The sequence below is a fragment of the Rhinatrema bivittatum genome, chromosome 14, assembly GCF_901001135.1.
Source record: "Rhinatrema bivittatum chromosome 14, aRhiBiv1.1, whole genome shotgun sequence".
Classification (NCBI taxonomy): domain Eukaryota; kingdom Metazoa; phylum Chordata; class Amphibia; order Gymnophiona; family Rhinatrematidae; genus Rhinatrema; species Rhinatrema bivittatum.
This window is the reverse complement of record NC_042628.1, coordinates 34,365,870-34,386,829: the sequence shown is the minus strand read 5'-3', so window position 1 is coordinate 34,386,829 and position 20,960 is coordinate 34,365,870. Positions and strand designations below refer to the sequence as shown.

At 46.6% G+C, this 20,960-nt stretch overlaps 1 protein-coding gene across 3 annotated transcripts; it reads left to right on the top strand.

Annotated features, from left to right (window-relative positions):
- The first annotated feature begins 1,076 nt into the window (after positions 1–1,076).
- SMIM22 (small integral membrane protein 22) lies at positions 1,077–19,665 on the top strand. Of its 3 annotated transcripts, none has more exons than XM_029577254.1 (4): positions 1,077–1,294; positions 10,357–10,524; positions 15,797–15,885; positions 17,516–19,665. In XM_029577254.1, the coding sequence occupies exons 2-4, from the start codon at positions 10,389–10,391 to the stop codon at positions 17,564–17,566; spliced, it is 276 nt and encodes a 91-aa protein (XP_029433114.1). In that variant the 5' UTR covers positions 1,077–1,294; positions 10,357–10,388; the 3' UTR covers positions 17,567–19,665. The 3 variants fall into 3 exon arrangements, with proteins under 3 accessions (XP_029433114.1, XP_029433116.1, XP_029433115.1); XM_029577256.1 differs by lacking the exon at positions 1,077–1,294 and adding an exon at positions 1,488–1,592; XM_029577255.1 differs by lacking the exon at positions 1,077–1,294 and adding an exon at positions 4,648–4,781.
- The last annotated feature ends 1,295 nt before the right edge of the window (positions 19,666–20,960 follow it).

The following is a 20,960-nucleotide window of genomic DNA, read 5'->3' as shown; positions in this document are numbered from 1 at the left end:
CAGGGGTGTTGGTGTCTGTGTGAGCTTGTTGTGTTGGGAAGGCCGGGGAGCAATCAGCATGCAGATGGCCTTTTAGGTGTCAGAGGGGTTGGCAAAGAGGTTAACGTTGTGACCCTGTGATGCAGGGCTGGCATGCTAGCCTTTTCCCCCCCAACACTATACCTCCCCCCTCCTGGGTCATTAATTTTCTCACAACTACATGGCCGTGAAAAAGGTTAATGCAAGTTACTGCATAGGGGGATATGAGCTCAGTGGCTCGTTATCCCTCTTATTTAAATAATTAGAACATAAGATTTGCCATTCTTAATTCGTTCTAGTCACATAGCAGCAACACATGTTTTTGTGCACCACCAGCTTTAAGCAGCCACCCCTATGCCCTGCTGATCCGGGTACTACAAACTTAACCGGCCCTAACCAACAGATAAGTGGTTAAGAAAAAAAAAAAAAATCCTGCAAGGCGAGCAGGGCTGATCCCCTCCCCCCAAAATAGTTTAAATAATATTGGGGCAGAGGGCCCAGACCTCCCCAAAAGAATTAAGACAAGTTGCAGGCCATAGAGGATCACGAAACCGACCCCTGCGCAGGATATGAAAATAACAGGCCTGGCACCCTGGGTGAAGCTTCTGTCTTGCCCCTTGCCGCACCCCCATTCATTTTTAGACCCTTAGGTCACCCCCTCCTCTGAGATTTTAGTCACGACAGAGCAAAGCTGAATGTCGCTGGGAGAGGTAGCAATCTACCACGCTCCTTGGAGGTTTTGGAGGGAGTAAGGGCTCTGTATGAGGCGGGGGTAAGGGGGGCGCATGGGGCAGAAGGGGGCCTCAGAACCAGGCCTGTGATTTTCATATCAGGGGGTCTAAGCCTCAGGCCACTGTCTCTTGCAATTTGTTTTAATTCTTGTGGAGTGCGGATTGGGTGCAGTGCCCCAATATTTGTATTATTTGGGGGGCTGGGGATTGGCTCTGCTGGCCTAACAGGTTGTTTTGGGTTTGTTTGGTTTTTTTTTTTTGGGGGGGGGGGTGTACTTAACCGGCTATCTATTGAACATAGCCGGTTAAGTTTAACGTGCTCCGGATATCTCGCGGCACTCGGGTTGCTGTCTCCAGGCTTCACCGTTTGTTGTGTTCGGAAAGTGAAAGCGGTGGCTGGAAATCACTGCTCTGACGCTTTACCTGCCCGACTGCCCCACCTCCTCCTGCACCTGCTGCCTTCGGGGAGGGACCTGGAGCTCGAGCCGGACTCCAGCGAACACAGCGACCGCGGAGCAGGAAGCGAGAGCGAATCCCGAGCCGAGGTACCGTGCGGCGATCACCCGGAGCTTTGCTCCGCATTTCCCATCTGTTCGGCTCCGTTTCTGATGCTGCGAAAGGGTCTTTCCTACCGCGGACGAGAGTCTCTCACTTCCTGGTTACACCTTCCCCTCCCCCCACCGTTTCCTTCTCTCTGCGCCTCCCTTTCACTCTTCGCCCATCTCCTCTCTAGCTCTGGGGTAATGTGCTGGATAGATCATAGATCATAGCTCTCTGTGCAGCGTGAAAAGTGAGGCCCTTGCTGCTTGGGGTCCTTAAGTAAGAGATCATCTCTGCTTCTAGGTAGGTCCTTTTGCGACACAGGCAAAGGCTTTCAAACTTGGGATGTGCCGTGAGGGGCAGGTTTCCATTCTATATTGTCCAAAAAGAGTCCCTGTCCCCGCCCCCCCCAATACACACATTATAAAAATTGTTTCCGTTCCCACGTTAAGAGAGAGGCTGAGAGATCCAATAGTGGAGGACAAGGGAGGATCCTACGCGAGTTATGGAAAAGAGGAGTAACCTGGTGCTCAGAGGCTATGAAGCAGGGAAATCAGGGTTCAAATCCAACCACCGCTCCTTGTGACCTTGAGTAAGTCACTTTACCTTCCATTATCTGAGGTAGGGAAGTCCCTGCATAAGAAGGAATTTTTTTTTTTTTTTTTTAGAAGCCTGAACCCCCCCCAGGCTGAACAAGGGAAGGATCTCAGAAGAAATGCACGGCATAGGAGAGGACGGGATAATGAGGAAATCTATGTGAAATTCTTAGCATTCCTTGAACAGTCTGTGCAGGAAGCGCCAATGACTGAATTGCCCTGGCAGTGCTGGACACAGCCATGGGTGAACAGGCCAGCCGGCCGCCCCAGACCCTGACAGAAAGGGTGTTCAGGAAGGAAAATTGTTTTTACCATCTCTGGCAAAGGGAGGCCTAATACGAGACCTTTGCCTGGGGCCGCCTGGCGTACAGGCTCTCTCTTGGGTCGGGCTGTGGTCTGGTGAGGCAGCCGGAATTCTGCTGTGTACATTTTGGGATACAGGAAAGGCTTTTCCATCTTAGACATCACTGGTCTGCGTCTCTAATGGGACCCTGGTCATTATCCTATTCCTATTTGACCTCGATACTGAAAGCTTTGTAATATGGTCTGTTTTATTTATCTTTTTCTTATTGATTTTGCCACAGAAGATGAAGGATGCCAGAGTCTTAAATAGTAGGGATGTGAATCGTTTTTTGACGATTTAAAATATCGTCCGATATATTTTAAATCGTCAAAAATCGTTAGGGCCACGATACAATACCAATTCCCCCGATTTATCGTTAAAAAATCGTAAATCGGGGGAAGGGGGAGGGCAGGAAAACCGGCACACTAAAACCCCCTAAAACCCACCCCCGACCCTTTAAATTAAATCCCCCACCCTCCCGAACCCCCCCCCAAATGCTTTAAATTACCTGGGGATCCAGCGGTGGTCCAGAACGGCGGCGGTCCGGAACGGCCCCCTCAATTGAATCCTGTTGTCTTCAGCCGGCGCCATTTTGCAAAATGGCCGCCGCAAAATGGCGGCGGCCATAGACCAAAACGATTCGACGCAGGAGGTCGTTCCGGACCCCCGCTGGACTTTTGGCAAGTCTTGTGGGGGTCAGGAGGCCCCCCCAAGCTGTCCAAAAGTTCCTGGGAGTCCAGCGGGGTTCCGGGAGCGATTTCTTGCCGCGAATCGTTTTCCGTACGGAAAATGGCGCCGGCAGGAGATCGATTGCAGGAGGTCGTTCAGCGGGGCTTCCGGCTCACGATTTTAACGATTTTCACGATAGTTTACACACCCAAACGGCAACAATACGATTCCCTCCCCCTCCCAGCCGAAATCGATCGTTAAGACGATCGAGGACACGATTCACATCTCTATTAAATAGGTTGCTTGTATGACCATTAATGAATGTAAAGGTGTTTAATCTTCTGGAAAGCTTTATATGTTTAACGATTGGTGTGTCTGTGCACCGAAACGTTACAAAATGCTCCCGTGTGTGGGACATTGTCTCTTCCGCCTCTCTCCGTATGGACGCACACAGATGAGCCTGGTGCATGATGAGTGTGTGTGTGTGTGTGTGTGATGACTGGGTTATGTCACACGCTGGCCTTGCACTCCCAGCCCCAGGGTCACACACAAGCCAAGCTCTCGCCATCTTGTGCTAGGAATAAAGGTCGCGTGGGGATTCTCATACTGTGAGGGCCCTGACAGGAAGGAGCCGGGATCCCGAGGCTTCTGTAAGTGAGAGCTGCAGCCTGCAGCAGGAAAGCAGCGAAACTGGTTGTGACCTCCCGCCACCCACAAACTGTGTTTTGTCGTCTGCTGGTGGGGAATTCGCTGTCTTGGTGTAGTTGTGTTTCCCAGCCTTGATTAAATGCCATTACATTTTTCTGCAGGTAGGATGAAAAGACATATTCAGGTTACAAGGAAAGATCCATATGCGCTGAGCTTTGCAGTCATGAATTCTGCTCTGGGTCGGGGGCTGTAATACGCAGGATGGATCGGGATGATGGCGATGTAAACTGTGCATATTTTACCCAATTCTTTTGGGGGGCTTTTGGGGGGTGGGGGTGGTAGGCGGAAGATGGCAGTTTCCTCCTGCCCCTGTGAGTATCCAACTCAGTTGGAAGTAGAGATGGGTTTGGTGCCCTGGGCCTTCATTTGCAACTATCTTTGTTTCCCCCCCCTCCTATTTTTATCATCTCCCAGCTCACCCAGCTGAGCCCTCACAAGAACAGTCCTAGGCTGGGGGCCCCACACCAGGGATCCTTCCAGAACCCTGCAGTCATGGGCCTCTAAATCTCACCACTAGGTGTCACTATTGCATGGAGAGTGGAACTCGCTTCCCCATTCCCCCACCACCACCACCAGGGGGCTCTGAACGCTACCTCTGCAGCCCTGTCCAGCACAGGGAATGGAAGACCTGACCCAAGAATCAAACCCAGGTTCTCTGCATGGCATTTGCCCCTGAGCTTCTGGGCCAGCCCGTTTTCCCTGATTCGTGATCCCTAGTCATGTTAGTGAGCAATCGGTTCAGGCGGTTCCTGGTTTGCCTTTGGCTGGGTCACTGTTCTCTTACCTTGCAGCAATCACTTCATTTTGTGATCAGAACAGAGGCCGCATTTCCAAGTGATTATCGGAAACTTTTACTGTGAGTCGGCCCTGGGGCTCGGTGGCAGTGCTGCACGCTACCGTCCCTGGTTCACTTTCCAGATCGGATCTTCCTCATCGATGGTTGGCTTCAGAGGTAGCACTCAAAGTCCCTGGGGTGAGATTGGGCGGGGCGGGGGGGAGTCATATCATTGTTATGAGTGACACCTGATGGCTTCCAGCCACAGGACCATTGCTGCAGTGAACAGTGAGGAGGGGAGGCTCTATTTAAATAGAGAAAACATCCCTGGGAAGTTGTGAATGAAAGACGCATGCTAGCAGGATCCCAGCACTGAGTTCGATTGAGCTCGGATCTGCCAGGTACTTGTGGCCCCGGATCAGTCACTGTTGGAGACAGAATGCTGGACTCGCTGGACCTTGGCCTGTCGCAACATGGCTCTTCTTATGATGTTCTTATGAGGAACTCCTAATCTAAAAAAAAAAAAAGTGACATTTTTGCTATACTAGATCTATAATGAAGAAAGGAAATCGCCCTCTGGAGCATGACGTTCCTGCAAGTGGATGCTGTGGTCACTGCCTCCCCTCTGACCCTCCTGCCCCTGAGCCTTGATCAGTCTGAAGTGCCAGCGATCCATCCCACACAGAGCAACGGGCTAGATGATATTCTTCTGGGGCTGGGTGCGCCCTGCAGGCATTTCATTGCGAATCCCTGCTCTAAATGGAGCAGGAGCGCTTCCTATGGGTTCCTGCCACTAGGAAACGGCAATTTTTTTTTCACTTATCTGTTCCATCTTCACCAATCATCTAGACAATCTAGGTCACTCGGAACCTGTCAGATCCCAATGAGAAGATCCATTCTTAAGTCTAATTGGGTAATAATTGTTAATGGGTCGGTCCTCTAGAAACTGCCAAACCCTTTTTTTTTTTTTTTTTAATTCAGCTGTGCCACCAGATTTGATTACATATTTTCAGTCACAGCTTAATTGTGTGAAGTGGAAAAATACTTTCTTAAATTTTGTTTTAAACGAGTTTCATATAGCATCCCCTAATCCTAGTACTATCTGCAGGAGTAAATAACTGTAGCCTTTTTACCTCTTTCACTCCACTCATGATTTTATAAACTTCTATCCTATCCCTTCTCGTTCCTCACGGCTTCAAGCTGAATGACCTTTTCATCCCCCATATTTTTGTTTACTTTTTTCGCTAGCTTTTGTAGTACTACTTGATCTCTTTTGAGATGTGGTGCCTAGAATTGCAGACAGTGCTTGAGGTGTGGATCAATACAGAGGCATTATGATAGTCACAGTTTTATTCTCTAGGCCTTTCCAAATGATTTCTAACATCCTATGGTGTATGCTTCCCTTGACCACCAGCGCACACTGAGCTAAGGACTTCAATGTATTTGTCCCCAATAGCGCCAAGGGCCCTCTTCCTGGGTGGTAACTGCTAACATGGAACACATTGTATACCTATAGTTTGGATGATTTTTTTTCCTATGTGCATCACTGTGCACTTGTCCACATTAAATTTCAGTTGTAATTGGGATGTTATTTCCCCAGCCTCACAGGGTCCTCCTGCAGTTCTTCATAATCAGTGAGCCTTAACTACTTTGAAAAATCTTGAGCCCTCTGCACATCTGATAATCTCGCTCATTGCTCCCTTTTCAAGATCATTAATGAATATCTTAAACCAGTGGTTCCCAAACCTGTCCTGGAGGAGCCCCAGCCAGTCTGTTTTTCAGGAATATTCACAATGAATATGCATGAGATAGATCTGCATGCACTGCCTCCTTGGTATGCAGATCTCTCTCATGCATATTCAATGTGGATAGCCTGGAAACCTGACTGGCTAGGGGTCCCCCAGGACAGATTTGGGAATCTCTGTGTTAAACAACACTGATTCCCTAGCATTAGAAATGGGATCCCAGAGCTATTCTCCCATTCATCTCTTGCCATTGAAATAAAACTGACCATTTAGTTCTACTTTTTCTCTCCTTTAAGCAGTTACCAACCCACAGTAGACATTGCCTCCTATCCCACAACTTTTTAATTACTTGGAGTCTCTCGAAGAACTTTTTATCAAATCCTTCTGAAAATCCAGATGCACTATATTGACTAGCTCACCCTTATCCACATATCTGATTTGTAATACTTTGTCTGATCTGAATGAGATCCTGTACCAACGGTGTGATGCAGTCATGGGAGTACACATCTGAGAATCTAGAAAGACTGGTTCAGTTCCCTTCTCCACCTCTCACTGTATGACCTTGAGTAAGTCACTTAACCCCTTCTGCTCAAATTTAGATTTAAGATCTATGGGCTGGCAGAATAGTAATCATGTGAATTATTTTGCACACATCACTGTGTCCGCTGATGGAGCTGGCAGAATTTCCCCTACGTTCTTAATACCTTTGGGTGGATCTGAGGATATTAAGAGGGACGTCTGGCAGCTCTGCTGTCCTAACATTTTTAATGCTAGTTGGGAGGAGGGACAGATGTGGTTCCTCTGCAGAAAAGTGGAAGTAAGGAAGAGGCTGCACTACGCGCCAGTTTGTCTGACCTAAGTGGTAAATGAGGTGGAATCTCTGATAAAACAGAGGTTGGTGCAGTTGTGGAAATCCATTGGAATACAGGATCCGAGGCAGTAGGGTTTTAGCTGGTCAGATGAATCTAAGCAGTTTCTTTAACTGGGTGACTAGAAGGTTAGAACAGGGAGAGCACTAGATGACATGAATTTCAGGAAGCCTTTGACACGGTCCCGCAGAGGTGACTTGCAAGCAAACTGAGCGCCCTTGGCATGGGACCTAAAAGGACTGACTGAGTTAGCAACTGGTTGAGTGGGAGGAGAGAGAGGGTGGGGGTGGTAAATGGAGCCCACGCCAAGGAAAAAGGAGGGGTTATCCAGTCTGTCCAGCCACAAGTCTTGCTCGGTTTTATAGACCCTTCCTCTCCCTCGGAGATCCTCTGTGCTTTCCCCATGTCATCTTAAATGTGGATAACTGTCCTGGTCTCCAGCACCTCCACAGAGAGGCTGCTTTTCTGCAAATTAAATACTTTTCCTTTCATTGCGCCTGACTATCCCCCTCTCACCCTCATCCCAGAGCCTCCTGTGCATTTACTCTTCAGAGGTATTTAAATGTCTCTATCATATCTCCTCTTTCCCTCCCTTCCTCTCAGGCTCATACAGTAAACTGGGTGGGAGAGCCGGCGCTCCAAGGCGAGCGTCGGCTCTCCCAACTTGCGCCCAGCCACCTCTCCTGGGTGCGCAATTCAGTATTTAAATTAGGGCCCGTGCTAATAAGGAGGTGCTAGGGACACTAGCGCGTCCCTAGCACCTCCTTATTGGCGGAAGCGGCGGCTGTCAGCGGGTCTGATAGCCGACGCTTAATTTTACCGGTGTTGGTTGTCAAACCCGCTGACAGCCACGGGTTCGGAACACAGACGCCGGCAAAATTGAGCATCCATTTTCCGGGCTGCGGGCAGATTTTATTTTTTATTTTTGGGGCCTCCGACTTAATATTGCTTTGATATTAAGTCAGAGGGTGTACAAAAAAGCATTCTTTTCTGCTTTTCTGTACACTTCCCCGGTGCTGTCTGAGAGTATAATGTGCAGCTTGGCCGCACATTTTGCTTTCTGCATTGTGGGTGAATACCTAATAGGCTCATCAACATGCATTTACATGTGATGAGCGCTATTCGTTTCGGGGGGGGGGGGGGGCTGTTTCTACGTGCTGTTACTACCCCTTACTGTATAAGGGGTAATAATGGCGCGTCCAAACGGGGGCTAACGTTGTGCTCGGCCAAGCGCACCGTTCTGTATTGGCCTGTCTGTGCTGTATACACCCATGTGTAGCGTTTAAGTCTCTCCTCGTATGCTTTAGGATGAAGGAGCTGACCATTTAAGTAGCTGCCCTTTGTACTGACTGCATCTGATTTACAGGAAGTGCTCAGACTGAAGACCGTTGGTTCCTGAAAACTGTCTTAAGTTGAAATGCTGAAACCAATTGTTCCATAAGAACAATATTATAAGTGAGGGATTGGTTCTAGCACCAGGGCCCCAAACCCTATTTTCATCAGAATAAGCTGGAAGTTAGAAATATACAGAACTGTAAAAAGGACAGACACATTTTAAAGCCTTACTTTTTTTGTGTGAAGTGGAGGGTACCACGGCATGCCTACAGAGCATTGCACTGACAAGTCCTTAGTACTCTTCCTACTGACGTCATCCCGCCAGGCCTTATGGTCATCAGCACACCAATGTGTGCCTCTTGAGAGATGCTTGGGCTCTTAAAGTTGAAACAAGTCTTGTAAGTTAAATAATGGGTGTCCAATTTAGAGATGCTGCAGCTCTGAATCATTGTAACCCGGCATGCCTTAGGTGATGGACTTCCTATATATCCTTTTAAAAGTGTGTTCTCCAGAATTGAACACAGTATACTCCAGATGAGGTCTCATCAGCGACTTCTTCAGAAGCATTATCAACTTTTTTTTTACCCTGAAGGCTGTTCTCTCCTGATGCACTCAAGCCATCCTATTGGCTTTTGCCATTGCCTTATCTACATATTTTTTACGTTAAGATCGTCAGATTATGATCACCCCTAGAGCCTGCTCTTGTTTTGTGCACAGAGAATTTGAACCCCTAAACTGGCTTTTTGGAACCCTAGGGCCGGATTTTAAATGCCCTGTGCACCGGCGCGCCTATTTTGCATAGGCCGCCAGCGCGCACAGAGCCCCGGGACGCGTGTAAGTCCCGGGGCTTCGTAAAAGGGGTGGGGAGGGGGTGTATCCAGGGGTCAGGGGGTGGGACCGGGGTGTGGCGCCGGCCTGGGGGCGTGGTCGAGGCCTCCAGACCAACCACCAGGTCGGGTGATGGCGCGCCAGCAGCCCGCTGGCGCGCGCAGATTTACACCTGCTTTCAGCAGGCGTAAATCTGGCAACAAAGGTAGAGGAGGGTTTAGATAGGGCCGGGGGGGTGGGTTAGGGAGGGCGAAGGAAAGTTCCCTCCGAGGCCGCTCCGATTTCGGAGCGGCCTCGGAGGGAACAGGCAACGCGCGCCGGGCTCGGCACACGCAGGTTGCACAAATGTGCACCCCCTTGCGCGTGCCGACCCCGGATTTTATAAGATACGTGTGGCTACGCGCGTATCTTATAAATCCAGTGTACTTTTGTTCGCGCTCGCGCAATTTTATAAAATCCGGCCCCTAATGCATAACTCTACATTTTTTTTTTTGTATTAAATCTTAAACTGCCAATTGGTAGACCCTTCTTCAAGCTTAATTAGATCCCTCCTCTTGTTTCCTCACTTCCAAGATGTCTACCTTGTTGTAGTATTTGGTTTTACTTATTGTCCGCGCCAGATCAGTGCAGACAAGTGGGTTATCTCTTCCTGCCAGCAGATGGAGATAGAGAAATAAAACTCAAAGCTGATTTCCCTTCCCCTGTAAGGGTGTAATGTTGCCTTCAGTATCAGATGTCGGAGCTAAAATAACTGAAGTCAGTTGTTTTGGTTTCTAAATTACCATTACAACAAAAACCCAATACAGCCAAAAAAAGAAAATAGTACTTCATGCTTATTAACCCAGTAAAAAAAAATCAGTACTGGTCTGTCAGGGCTGAAGGAACTTAACCAGCAACAGTAAGCTTAATTTCACCATCGTTCTCAAAAAGGCAAAGCAAATGTTGAACCAGACCGAGGAACCATCCCTGCTGAGTGATCATTTTGTATGTTTCTATGTGTAATAGATATTAATGTCATTATTAAAGAAAGGTTTCACGTGGTCAGAAGGGCTCAGTTTGACATCGTGTTCAGCACGCCTCTTAGATAACTCCCTCTCACTAAACCAACACCAAGATTTCATCGTTATCTTTATCCCTTATTAATTATCAGTCTGCTACCAGTAATGACTGTGCTCACGGCCTCTTTCTGTTTTTCTCAGAGCTACGAAAAACCTCTCCAAGGAGAGCCATCATGTCTCAAAGCAGCAACGACGTGGGAGCGCAGATTGAGTCCCAGATAAACGATGCCTTGAGCCGTCTGGCAAACAAACAGATGTTCCAGTCGGATTGGGATATTGCCGCCTTTGTCATATTCTTTACCTTCATCGGTAAGGGGGGTGGGGGGCGGGGAGGGGGTAAGTGTACAAGGGATGGGTGGAGAGCTGTGAGGCGAGACCAGAACATGGCCACAGAAGAAGTGATAAGGCCAGGACAAGTGAAGGGGAAGAGGGACTGAGGGGAGACCGATGATAGGAGAGGGAAGGGGGAAGAACCAGGCTGATGGAGGGTCGGAGCTGGGGAATCCGTGGGGGGTGATTACTTCTCAGCTTTATTTTTGGTTCAGGAACCCTTAAGTGTATTAATATTCTGTGAAGCTCTTCAGAGCGTCGGGGGGGGGGGGGGGGGGGGGGGAGAGGGAGGTCCCCCTCAGAATCTCTGACCAGCGCCCCAGAGCAAGATTGAAACAAATGAAAAACTGTTTCTTTCTTCCCTGTTGGATTTTAGTTTGCTTTACCTTTTCTGTCTCCTTTTCTACCTCGTCACATTTTCTACCACCTCTTTCGTTTTCATTTTTCTTTTCTATCCTTCATATCTTTCTCTCTTAATTTCTCCTATTTATGTTTTTAAACTTATTACTCGCCAATATACTAATAGCACTCTAGTTGTGAGGTGCAATAAAAATGAAATATGGCAAGTCAAATAAATGCAATATACACACAAAAAAAACAAACAAACTAAAACTACAGCTGTATGGCATTAGACGCTCTCCCTTTCTGCCTTTTGTGTTACCTCTCACTGCCCTCCTCTCATTTTGGAGCCCCTCCTTATTCTCTCTACCCCTTGTTTCTCTTCTCCGCCCCCTCCCCCCCCCCAAAAAAAACCGAGAAAATCCGGAATATGATGGTTTGAAGTGTCACCTTCAGCAGTAGTGAAAATCCAAGCCAGAAGGCAGTAATTCCAGAGAAACTCTCTTTGCTTGTCCTCTCCTTATCACCTGGACTGGCCACAATCAGGACAGTTGTTGCCTTTCGGCCACCACATAACTCAGAGTTCAGGTACCATGCAGCACGAAGCGCTGTGCAGCGTAGGAAGGTACCAGCTGGGCCAGGGGTGGTTCTGGCAGGCTGCAACGCTCGATTTAGAAAAAAAAAAAAAAAGGCACTGCTGTGGGGTGTCCTGCTGGCTTTGCTTTTTCAGGGCAGGAGATAGCCAATCCTGATGGCGTTGCATTTCTCTAAGTAAAATAGGACTAGGATCAGTCTGTCCTGAAAAGAGTCAGTCAGTCATCCGGGTAGCCCATCAGGCTCTTTTTCAAACCCTGGGATTTGCCATTACTCTCACTAGTGCCCAGGTGCCTCTGTGCTTCCACTGCTGCTGTGGGACCAGAGGGCGCTCACCTCACATAGAAATGTCGCCATTCATAAATCTGAACCCTGTAAGTCTTGTGCACTGTAGCATGGTTCAAGAATCTGAGGCTGGTGATCTTACTCTGGTCAGCCTTGGTAGCTGATCCAGTTCTGGCCTTCCCATCCCACTGCCTGCCGGGATTTTTCTTGGCAAGATAATAAACACTACAAATCCCGGCAGGCAGTGGGATAAGGATTTAAAATAGTGATGTCTGGTGCTACAGTGTAACATGGTAGAATGAAAGCTGAAGAGATCAGGCAATAAGAGGAGCTAGTTTGTAGAGATGAGTTTTGCTTTTTTTTTTTCTTTTCTTTTTATAAGGAAAATCAGCAGAGGGATGGGGAGAAGTGTAAGAAGAAAGCATGACCCATAAGGAGGGTGCCTGGGGAAAGAAAGAGCCTGAAAGCTAGTTAATGGGCTACTTATACAATTTTATGTAAAGCTTGTTCTGTTAGAGGAGACACACAACGTACTCTCCGCCAGAAGCAGATCATAAACTGCGGGCTTGTTTCCTGTTCACGACCCTGTTTCAGGGGAGTGGGCCTCTTCGTTTCTTACGTTATCTGCCTGGAAAACCCACTAAGTGCAAAGATGGCCAAGTAGCTCCAAGCCCTTTTATCAGTATTTTGGTCCTGCAGGATCAGAACTGACCGATCTCTTTAGCAGTGCGGGGTGAGCCGTGGCGGCAGACCCTCAGGAAACAGAGACTGTTGCTTTTATGTTTTAACCTGAACGATCAATGAGGTTTCACTTTTATCACCGCGGTCCAGTCAAAGTAAATGCACTGTGAATAAATTTAAAAATTGCACCCCCGCCTACCCTCTGAATCAAGGCCTCTTGTTACTTGCTCTGCTTCTGAAATCCTGAAACAAGGGCAATAGGATAAACCTTGGGCCCCACGTGAGAGCGTTTCTGTGACCGTGCAGCCCCATCTGTGCACCGCAGCAAAACATTCTGAGGGCCGGATTTACATCTAATGCGCCTCGATGCACGGGACCTTCGGCACCCGCTGGGGAGGCAGGAGACAGGATCACACCAATGTGATGTCTCCCCATCCCACCAAATGTACCATGAATCCCTATGTAATATTATCAGCAATTTGTTTACAATTTTTAACTAAGTTTACCGGCACAAACTCCCCTATGCATGCGTCTGCTGTACCTCATAGTAAGCGCAGCCCTGGGAGCATCTCCATTTATACTGGCTCTGTTGCAATGGCAGTGACTCAGGTGGAAATGTTCCCCCCCCACAACCCCCAAACCTTGCTGGAGGACTGTAACCATGTGTCTGCCAATGTGAAGTACGCAGCTCACGTATCAAGGACTCTAATCTGCATTGGCCGTGCAAGTCCTCACGTACAACGTGATTGGTAGGGCATGAATCTGTTCTGGCATGGCTGGTATTGACTAAAACGAACAACTGGAGCCCATTGCGCTATAGGTGGGACGTTTTCAGGCATTAAATGTACCCTAACCCCTCTGCCAACCCGAGAGCTCACCTCATGGAAAAGCTGAACGCTGCCAGGAGTTGCAATGCGTTCTGTGTCATGATGGCGTGTGCCCTCCCTGGCAGGAAATGGGAATTAATAACGCCACACAATCGCCTTTCCGTATCGGGAGGTCCTGTGCTAGGTTGAACTCATTGGGCATGGATTATTAGAAAGCGGCTTTTCAAAAGCAGAAAATGGGGGAAAATCTTTTATTCAATTATCTCCCTAATGTTCTTCTTTCCTGGCTGTTTTAGTTTTAAATTCTGTTAAGTTTATGGTGGTTTACACTCTTGCAGAAATTTTAAGCAGGCATAAATTTCTTTGATTAATCAAGTTTGAAATGCAGAACATCTAAGTGCAGACTTCCTGCCTGTGTCATATTTTAATGGTCACCGTTACAGCAGCCTTTCCTTCCAGAAGCCCTGGAATCTCCCATCCCTAACCCCCTGCCTGTTAGCCCTCCAATAACACCTAACACTATTGGAAGGCCTCAACGCTTACTTAATTTCTATTTTAAAGATTCTTAAAATATTTCCTTTGGCAGTGGCAGATTCAGGGAAGAAGCTTTTTGGGGCTTCTTCACTGAGTCTTCCAGAACATCCAGGAACCAGAGAGGAGCAGCAGTGGCGTACCTAAAGTATTTGGCAACCCCCATATATAATTTTTAAAATTTCCTAAACATTGATGAAATATTTCAAAACAGTAAACACATCAAATAATACCCAATAATTAAAACTAGTAGGGATTTTAAAAATCTCCCACTCTTCATATCTGTCATCCTAAGATTGTTTTAAACTGGGGGCACACATGGACACACACAATATTCATATTCTTTCTGAGACAAGAGGGAGTGTGTGTGTGTGTGTGTGTGTGTGTGTGTCTCTCTTTCTCACACACACACACACACACACACTTTCTCTATGTCTGTCTCTCTTCTCACACACACATGCAGACAAAAACTGAACTGGAAGCTACAAGCCAGATTCTGTATGCAGTGCACAATGGAAAAGCAGAACATCACTATTCCTCAAAACAATACAATCAAGAAATAAAAATCAATCAGAATAGTAAAAGCTTACTAAAAATATACATATCAAAACAGCTGATGAATAGAATTACCAAACACTAATATTTCAAAACAGCAGACCTATCACATCCAATAATGAAAACGAACAAGGATAAACATAATCTCTCGCTTTCTAATAGTGCTCATCATTTGCAAATGTATGTTGATGAGGCTATTAGTTATTCACCCCACATGCAAAAAAAAAAAAATGTGTGCCAGACCTGCACATTTTTACGCTCAGAAATTACCGCCTGCCCAGAGCAGACATTAATGTCTGAGCACCCCAAAACATTGAACAGAAAAGCAGAAAATACCACTTTTCTCTACATCCTCCAACTTAATGTCATGGTGATATTAAGTCAGAGGAACCAAAAAGTTTTAAAAGTTTTAAAAAATAAAAGTGCCGGTGGTCAAGTTAGGGAAACAGATGCTCGTAAAATTGAGCATCTGCTTTCCTAACCCGCAGACAGCTGACCTCTCCTGGGCGCCGGCTGCCAAGGAGGCACTAGGGGCCTACAGTCGACCCTAGCGCCTCCTTGACAGCGTGACCCCTAATTTAAATATTGCATGGTGCCCCCAGGAGAGATACCTGCCAGTGCGATAGGAAAGCAGGCACTCAACACTGAGCGCCTGTTTTTGGCGCACTTTTATTGCCTCAGCTCCAATTGCATTAACCTTGACACCTGGAAGGCCTTGCTTGTGTAACGCTCATGCCAATAGTGGAAAGAGCGCTTGAGTGTGCTCCTGCGGCCAGTTTACTGCACTACAGTCAATGGGAATTTTTTTTTTTTTTGCTTGGCAGTTTCTTCCTGCTTCTTTGGGCTTTCAATTCAGTTGGAACTGGCCTTGGTTGGGCTATCCAGAATTTGATGTGAGTTTTGGGGGCGGAATAATATCGGTCATCAGAGTGAGAGTTCCTGGATAAGTCTGGTCACAAGGTGTCAACCCCTTTCTCCCCTGTGCACTGTGAGCGCTACCTCTACAATTCTCATCCCCATCCAGCCCTGGGAATTGGACCTAGATCCCCCGACATGAGCAGGGCCAGTGCAAGAGTATATGACACCCTAGGCGAATCTTTGATCATGCACCCCCCTCCTCCAACTTACCTATTGGTGGCAGCTCCAGCGCAAAGCTCCCTTCTACCCATGGCAGTGGCTCTAGCACAGCACCCCTTTGGGCCTTATGCTGGTGGGATTTTGGTGCTCTAGGCAACTGCCTAGTTTGCAGAAGCACTGGTCCTGCACATGGGTCTGTCCTGAACCTATGGGTTTACAGTTGATGCAACATTAAGGTGTTACAGACAAGGACAGTTGGCTAAACTTTCAAGGCAGAGATGGGAAAGGCAATAAAGTGTAGCTTCCAGCATCTGATGCAAACAGATCCTCAGTTTGATGTCTCCCATTTGTTCTTCATTCAGGGGTTGTGCTGCTACTGATTATCCTGGTTCTTATTCGGTGTTTCTGCTGCTGCTGCTGTGACTGTGAATCCTCTGCGCCAAAATACAAGGTAACTATTAGAAATTCCTTTCCTTCCAATGAACTTATAGAACCCTTTCCCATGCACCCTGTAAACCCTCCTGCTCCCTACCCTCCGCCACTTTTCACAGGTGTTAAAATATGGTACACAAGATAATGAATATTTACCTATAGTCTCTTCTCATGCAGAGCTATCTTACAGCAGGTCTCAGGAGAAATGCAGTAACTGGGGCTGAAAGCCTTTGATCTGTGGCTCATTATTCTCTCGGGTTAATGTCTCCAGATAGGTTTGTTTATGAACATCGCTCATTGAAATATGTTGCAAGCTCTCAGTAAATCTGACAGATTGTGATTGGATATATATTCAGACACAGTCCAGATAGCGAAACTTATCCAGCTAAATGTAAAGGCATATTCAGTAGTGCAGTCGCACTGTTGAATATACCTGGCTAACTTTAGGACAGCTCTTTGATTACCTCAGACTTATCTGGCTAACTTGGCCAACTAACTCAACTCCTCCCTGTTACTCCCCTAACTCAACTCCTCCCAGATACACCCCAACTTATCGGCGAAATTCTAGCCGCCTAACATTTTAGCTGTATATGTGCCCAAATATTCATTTGATGGGCTAACTTCTGAGTTAACCAGCTAAGTGCTTTGTAGATGGACCTCGTTACTTCTAGCAGTACTGCTGTTCTTGTGTTTTTCTAGTATCAAGCTTTTCATTGGTTGACTTGGAAATGTCCCATGTGATCATAACCTCTCTATTCTGGTAGAGGAGTTATTGTATGGAAAGGTCATGGGGACCTAGGAGGCTAGATGTTCAGGGGCTGATTGGAATACAGTGGTTATACATGAGAGGGAAGGGAGATGCGAGGTGTGAACCAGAGACTGAATCCTACATAATCTGCTGTTCAACAGAGTAGAGTACAATGGATGAAGATGACAAAAACTGTCATCTTTCAAGCTGTCATGCTCTGGCTCGCAACTGGACTATATCTTCAACAGTGTAGCTAGGAGTAACATGGCAGACTGGATGGATCAGTTGGTCTTTTTCTGTCATCCTCTAGTAAGTTACTATTCTTTGCAATTCTGTCGGGGTCATGATCCCAGTGTTTCTCTGGTTCCAAAATGTTACACTGTGTACATAGTTTCCAGTGGATGACCCATGCTGCCTTATTGTGCTGATCTTGGAAGGCCTTTGTATAGAAAGGCACGTCACACCCAAACTGCTGGATCTATAAGCTAGTGCTCGCTATGCTAGCCCAGAGGCAGAATAGTGGCCTTAAGAGGGCCATCTCCATAGCACAGGGAAAGGATAGACCATTACAACATGGGTTTATAGACCTAGCATCTCTTATGCAGACACAGTAATGAGCCTTACAAGTTGTAACCGTGCCCTTTACAACATAGATCTACAGAGGCAGCACCTTAAGAGAGCTAAGTCCACACCCTGCTCGCTGTTTTTCTGACTAGGTAGATGATTCTTAGGGCCCTTAGTTGCCATCATATTCTCCGTTTTATATGTAACCAGAACAGAATAATGACCCTTAGAGCATCGGTACAAAGTTCCTACTTGCACAGGCAGAATTTATTGTTTCAGCTATTTTTTTCCAAGTGTTTTTTTATTTAAAGCTGTGTGTGTGTTTATTTTTATCTAGAAAGCTGACGGAACAAAAGTGGGTGTGGATAATCTTGCCATGGAGCCATAGCCCTTGCCTCCCACCTGGAACAAACGGATCAGTGAGCCAATGGAAAAAGAGCCTCTCATTCACGCCACTGGCTCTGAACGGCCAGTCACATTCTGGGGGGGGGATCGGGAATCTTTGCTTTTTGTAATCATCGAGACCCCCAGGGAATGAAACGCTTCTCCCTAGGATTTGCCATAGGATGCTAATGCACAATCTAGTCAAAGTCCTGCCCCTTGTTTTTAAACTTTTTATTGTACAATTAATACAGTTAACTTGGTAAAAGTGAGACCACAATTTTACATGCATACCTCCTATGTCCTCTTTGAGCCACGTGCTAGCTGACCCCCAGCAAAGTAAATGTCCCAGCAGAAAAGGAAATGTGCTTTTTTTTTTTCCACTATGAAGCATCCTTGTGAATCCGGGCAGCAAGCGAAGTGCACAGCTTGACTTTCTTCAGCTAGTAAAATTTGCAAAGCTTTTATTTTAACATAACTGCTAACTCATAGTAGAATAGTATCCTCCTGCTCTTACGGGTTTTCACTTCTATTGGGTTTAGGGCACCATGAGTCTTCGTGTGCAACTCCCTTATTTTATAACTCCCAGCCCAACCATCGCAGTGACCGTCGTTGGCCAGGGGGCCACAGACTGCAGCTTCTTCCCACCCCCTAATATGCTTGCAGCCTAAATCTAGCCAGCAGGTGCCACATTTGAGCGATGGCTGGGATTCTTCTCTGCCTACCTGGTCCCAGGGGCTGTGAACTGTACCTCCAACATTTTACAAGCTAACTAGGGTCGGTCTTGTTCATGAAAGCATGAGACCCCCAAAATCTAGCTTTATAATGTGATTTAATCAATATTCTCTTTGGTACAGTGGCAGGCGCTCACGGCAATGTTCTTCCAGTGCTTTTAAGTCAAGAGTCTGAAGGATTCTGGGCTACAAAATTATCACCGGTCCTTTGTTTTAGGTTATGTCAAGCTTTTTGTCTCCATCCTCCAATTCGTTTTGAGCAAGTAGACTTATATTGTACCACTGTGTATGGTATGTATGTGCACATTTGCATTTTTATATTTGTGAATTGCTTTGGGTCTAACACTGGAGGAGAAGGCAGTATATAAGGTTAATAGAGTTCTTTGGCAAATTACAGAAAGCTTTGTCTGACCATTTCTTTGAAGCCGGAAATGTTTGATTTGCGAAGAGTTGTAAAGAGTAATCAAGGACAATATTTTTCCCCAGCTGTTCAATCATTTTGATTAGTGAAGCCCATGCAGACAGAAGGAATATCTGAATGGGCTTCACTAATCTGTCAGAGAGAACGCTATGCTGACATTTCTAGGTGGTGATTGCTCAAGGCAAAAGCAATCTGCAGCAGCTGTGCCCCACCAAAAAATAAGAGAGAGAGATGGGCGAGTTTACTGAGCACAAATGGTATGGGTGACTAAGAGGATACTAATCCTGGCTGCCTCTAGTCCTGGTTTAACTCCTTTCGATCATGTATTCCCATATTTCTACCCTTAAAAATAGGCTGTAGCCTTTGTGTATGGCTCAATATTTTAAAAGTACACATAGCTAGCAGTAATAGTTAGCACACTCCTAAATCAGTATTCTAGACATGGATTTACGCTGCTTCTCTGTCGTTCCCAGATCTCCTCGTTAACGCAAGCCACCAATGACAATCTCAGCCTGGAAGCTGATTGGGTTGTGCCATGTCTGACTTCTCAGAGGCTTCTATGAGCTAAGGTGCTGTAGTGTGAGTAATGTCATTGGCAGGGATCTTCATCCGTCTGGTATAGCAAAAATGACACGAGGCGGGTGGCACGTTATAGACTGACCGATTTATTGAAGCATGACTTTTCAAAGACAGAATCCACTTTGTTAGATGCATATAGTGCAGGGGCTGGGTAAAATATATGGGGATGAAGGGAGAGGATTTAGAACAAAGAGAAGGCATTGAATTATTTTAATCCAGCTCCTGCACTACACTTCATGCCTCTAACGAAGTGGACTCTGTCCTTGAAAGCTCATGCCTCAATAAACTGGTTAGTCTATAAGGTGCCACCTGCCTCTTGTCATTGGTAGAGATGTGCACTTGTTTTCACTTTTTAGTGCACACTATTTTTAATATACACTAAAAAAAATTAGCATGCACGATTTTGATTTAGTGTGCACTAAATCAAAATATTTCACACTAATAAAAAAACCCCAATAATAATTAAACAAACTAATTTAAAAAAAACCCAAACCGAAGTAAAAAAAAAAAAAGACCAAAACATTTTTTCTGGCTGCACATCCATAGGCATCGGTGACTGTTAATAAGGTCATTTGCTTCTTGAAGGTGAAAGGAGGCACACCTTAAACGATAAATACATACAATTTGAAAATCAAACACCTCCAACCCCACCTTCCACTTCTGATTGTCCTAATGATGCTACATTTTGTGACTCGCCCACAAGTCTTTGTATGTGGAGCTGCCCCCCCCCCCCCCATGCTTCTCACAGACTGAGAGTTTACCTGAGCTGAGCCAAACCAAAACCAGTTCTACATAAAGCTGAATGCCTGCGGCTGTAAACCAGTGTGTGGGAAGTGGGTTATTCTCTGGCTCAGGGCTTTAAAGTGGCTCCTAGTCTGTGGAGAAGCAGTCTCCTCCCAAATACTCTTAATTTTTAACAAAATACCCATGGTGAGCAGCCTCTTCTGCACACCTTCGCTTTATACTGTAGTGTCCAGGACATTTCGCTAGGGAGGTAGATCTTAATTTTAGATTGAACCTAATTTGCTTTATGTATAGACAAGGTGTAGTTTATTTAGAATTTTTTTAATATTCTGCTTTTCACACTTTTTTCAGCACTTCAAAGCAGATTACATTCAGGTACTGTAGGTATCTCCCTATCCCCAGAGGGCTTACAATCTAACGGGCCAATACAGTAAAGTTTGCGGGAGAGCCCGCTCTCCCGGCGCGCGCCCAGGCCAGTGACCTGTGCGCGCGATTCAGTAAACTAAAATATTTAAATTAGGGCCCGCGGAAAAAAAGAGGCCCTAGGGACACTAGCACATCCCTAGTGCCTCTTTTTCGACAGAAGTGGCAGCTGTCAGCGGGTTTGACAGCCGACACTCAATTTTGCCGGCGTCTGTTCTGGAGCCTGCTGACAGCCACGGGTTCGGAAACCGGACGCCGGCAAAATTGAGCGTCCAGTTTTCAACCCGCGAGCCGCTTTTACTTTTGGGACCTCCGGAGGGTGCACAGAAAAGCAGTTTTTACCACCGGAGCGCACTGTACTGTATTCCTGAGGCAATGGAGGGTAAAGTGACTTGCCCAAGGTCACAAGGAGCGACAGCAGGACTTAAACCCTGGTCTCCTGGTTCATAGCCCACTGCTCTAGCCACTAGGCTAGTCCTGCAGACTGTTACCAGACATAA